The sequence below is a fragment of the Rhagoletis pomonella genome, unplaced genomic scaffold (genome assembly GCF_013731165.1).
Source record: "Rhagoletis pomonella isolate Grant_MI unplaced genomic scaffold, Rhpom_1.0 Rhpom_scaffold_00006, whole genome shotgun sequence".
In the NCBI taxonomy this organism is placed as follows: Eukaryota; Metazoa; Arthropoda; class Insecta; order Diptera; family Tephritidae; genus Rhagoletis; species Rhagoletis pomonella.
The window spans coordinates 49598766-49602843 of NW_023458560.1; the positions used below are offsets into that span (position 1 = coordinate 49598766).

At 35.8% G+C, this 4078-nt stretch overlaps 1 protein-coding gene across 1 annotated transcript; it reads right to left on the reverse strand.

Annotated features, from left to right (window-relative positions):
• Positions 1-572: 572 nt before the first annotated feature.
• On the reverse strand, positions 573-2375 carry LOC118740895. The gene is made up of 6 exons (XM_036472633.1): positions 2332-2375; positions 2137-2262; positions 1561-1973; positions 1277-1482; positions 973-1136; positions 573-779 (listed from the first exon to the last, which is right to left on the reverse strand). The coding sequence occupies exons 1-6, from the start codon at positions 2336-2338 to the stop codon at positions 634-636; spliced, it is 1062 nt and encodes a 353-aa protein (XP_036328526.1). The 5' UTR covers positions 2339-2375; the 3' UTR covers positions 573-633.
• Between the last annotated feature and the right edge of the window lie 1703 nt (positions 2376-4078).

The window sequence follows — 4078 nt, forward strand, 5'->3', positions numbered from 1 at the left end:
GCTTTGGTCAACCTCTAAATATTTTTTGATCTCAAAATAAAAGGACAGGGGTATAATTTTTTTCGGTATAGAACAATCCTATGGGGTGAAAGCATAAAAATTCCGACTTTACTTTTTGGGCCACCCTCCTGTACATACGTAAGGGTAAAAGTGTAAAGAGAATCAAATCGCGGAACGAATTTCGTCGGACGGAGCGATGCCGTTGGGTGATATTCGCGGCAACGAAATACCCATCTTTTGAATGACAAATAAAGAATATAAAAATAGAAAAGCAAAAAAAATGTATCTGCAAATTTTCCCATTCTGCCTATTCCTGATAATTATCTGCTAGAAAAGTGAAGAAACACAGGTATTTTCCAGCGGCAGCGGCAAAATTACAAATAAATCTATACTCGACGCAATTCCTCAGACGAATTCGTTGCCGCTTTGGTTCTGTGCAATCTCGAATACCGCAGTTTGTTTTAATTTTGGCAGCGAACTTTCCTCCGATGAAGTTCGCTCAGCGATTCGATTCTGTTTACACTTTAATGATGCCGATAACGAAGAAAGTTGTCTACTTTGATTAAATTCCTGACAATGTTAGCTGTTGCGTCAGTTTTTTAAACTCTCTATACTACAGCTCAACACTGAAACTCACCTCTTTTTATCCATTTCCGATTCGGTGCAAAAGTAGTAGTGGCGCAATTTTGTTTCAGGTGGAATAATCTCAAATGAATTCTTTTTGCCTGAAGCGTTGGTCGACATCGACGACACCTTATAGCCATGCAAGCAAGCCATACCTAGTGTTGAAGAGACAAATCAAAATTAAGGAAAGAGTGTAAGAGAAAACGATAAGCATTTATTTTGGCGTAGAATAGCAAACAAGCAAAGAAGGGAAAACAAACAAAAATTTACGAAGTGATGTAAACATGAAAATACTTTTCAACAAAAGTACAAATACTATGTGTTAACGCCAACTAACGACGCACTCACCAAATGCCGTTTTACTATTCGCATCCTGGTAGAAATACAAACAGGCATCCTTCAGCACACAGTAGCGCTTCGACCAGCCGCACCAGCGGGAGCCCAACTTCAGCAGGTAACCAAAACAGTCCGGTCGTGTAATGCTGCACGGCGGTTGGTAGAGATTGTGTGCGCTGTGCAGAGATGAAGAAAGTAAAGAAAGAAGTGAACAAAAAACATTGAAATTTTTTTTTTATTACAAAAAAAACTAAGATTAAGGTTTCTTGGTATTTTCCAAAGCAAAAAAAAAGGACAAAAGCAATTGCTTAGCTACCAATTATCCAGCCAGGGTGTGCCCTGTGTGGCCGCTTGCTTGAGCAACTTAATCCAACGGTTGGACAATTCTTCTGAATCGGCAGCCACATACAGCGGTATGCCTTCGCCGGAATCGATTTTGAAGGCGTACGGCTTGCCGACCTCCGGTGGACAGTGATCAACCGTATGCTTGGCCATAATCATAGCGCCAACGGGTTGGGAGTCCTGCGGTAATCGAATGGAGAAGAAAGAAGGAAAACAAATTCGTACAATAGTTCTGTATTCCATCAAACACTTATTTACCTCCTCCGTTTTGTAGTAGTAGAGGCAATTGTCCGGTCGCAACGAGAACCAACGACGTACCCATTTCTTTGTATTTGGCGCCCCTTTCGCCTGACCACTTTGCCGCCATAAATAACCGCTGTAGATCGGCTGACACGGTGGCTCTTGCTGCTCGTGCATGAGTACGCCAATGGTGCGCGCCACCTCTAGCTCGAGTATCTCGCAGCCATCGTGCGCTATCTTCACCACTTCGGTGTGGTGCTTGTCCAACACTTCGACGCCATTTACGGAGATAATTATGTCACCCACTTCAAGCCCGGAACTTTCGGCGGGTGTTTCTGGTTCAATGGCAGCGACGACGACCGGCTTGGAGCCATGTATGCGGAAACCAAACTCGCCGGATTCACTCTTTACCACAATTGTCTTGTCGACGCCTGAGTGAAAGCAAAAGTGGGAGAGAGAGCGAGAGAGAGAGAGCGAGAGAAAAGTAGGAAAACGAAAGAAAAGTATCGTTAGTTTTCGGTACTTTAGTGCTGGGTTGTTTGATTATGTTTATGTGTGCTTGTATGGCTTATGATTCCTTAGTTGAAAAAGTACCCCTTTTGCCGGCTGATGTCTTGGCAATCACATGCGACTCGCGCGCCCAGACCAAGAGCATCAATTTCAGCACATCCTCCAGCTTGCGTCGCAGCGAATCCGTTGCAGAATTGGAGGTGATTAGTTCTGCAGAAAAAGGTTACGCTTCACAAATCGAGGAAAAAGTAAAGAATTTTAAATGAAATTTCGGCCTACCGATCATTGTGCTGAATTTTTCTTGTGGCGATTTTTTAAGTTTTTGTCTACTTTTTCACGCGTTTTTTATTTATTTATTTAAATTATGTTTAATGTTCAATAATTTTTATTGAGCTTGCGGCCGTTTTTTTTAATGAAAAATGTTGTGAAAAAAAAACAATTAAATATTTTGTGTAATAAAAATTTTTGATACGTAACTTTTTTTGAGTTTTTTCTTTTTTTGAATTTTAATCTCGGAATCTCTCTTTAATTATTGTTTTCCCTTGATGATATATAATAATAAATATTGTTCCAGTAACTTTATTTTTATAATTTTTTATCTATTCAAAATTTAGTTATACATTTTTTAAAAAACATTTTTTTGCTCGAAATTTTTATTAAACTTTTGGTTTATAAGAAATTGTATAAATTAATTTTATTTATTGATGCTCATTGTTGATTTTGATTATGTTCTGTTTTGTTTTAGAACTTTTTTGGGAATACAATTTGTATTCGAGTTTATTTAAACTTTTCATATAACTCTTATAAAGAATCAATTTTTATAATAAACATCTGGAAAATAAATTATGAGTATATTTTCTCTTCGAAAGCAATGGGTAGTGCGCGCTGGGCTTGGGCCACGCAAGCTAAAGTCAATGACAAGTGTATTATAATATTTTCCAAACGAAATTAATTTTTCATTTATAAAATTTTGTGCTTTCTTCATATTTAAGAAACTAGTACTTCACAAAACCGAGAAAATTTTTTTGGAAAATAAAAAATAACTTTCCACCAAGCAAGTCACAAAATACTGCTTTATCTTTTGAAAATTGGGAGGGTCAAACGTCATTTTTGGTATATAATTTGTTCGCCATTTTTGCTTAGAATTATTCGTAGAATTTTAATTTGCTATAAACTTTCTTCGACAATTTTTCTGCGAACAAATTACTCCGCCCTAACGTATGTACGTGCATATCTGAAGAACAAGAAGAAGTATTTTAAAGCTTAGGTGATAGAAAATTCAGAAAAGTATTATTTTGACCTTTAAAATGACCTTAAAAAACGCTTAACATTTTTTCGGTGTTTGACCAGAAAACCCATTAAATTTGTAAAAAGTTTTAAACACATATTTATTGCTGTTCTTGCTTTCCATGGTCGTAAGAAACGAAAAATATATTTAAAACATTTTTTTTATCAAAACAATTTTCAGTGGAAGGTCATTTTTAACATTAGAACAGTTTTTTTTTTGTTATTTACTGATACCTGAGAAAATACGCTTAACATTTAAATTTTTTTTTTGTAGATTTTTTTCATTCAAAATTATTTTTAAAGGTTTCCTTATTAAACTTGTTCACTTAGGGCCGTTTTCTTAAATACTTTTAAAAAATAGGTTTAACTGGCAGATAAAGTTTAAAAGCAACTTGAGAAAACGGCCTTTTTTTGTCACCAAGCTTCGATTTACTCAGAAATCGTGGTCAGTATTTTTGATAAATACAAATTTTGGTGGGATGCATATGGGTCATTCCATGTAAAAGAGCGAAACGACATAAATTATTAAATTCTCTAATTATCTTTATTCCAGTTGTAACCTCATTTTAAATGACTACAATTCATTGCAAAATATTAAAAAAAATAAAAATAAAAATAAGTTGTGGAAACTTTTACACTAGTCACAAGGACATGTCCCACCAGTCACAAAGCAAGTTTTTTTAATATTTCTATGAAGATTATATAAGCATAATTTTTATTGAAACCGAAAGAGTATAGT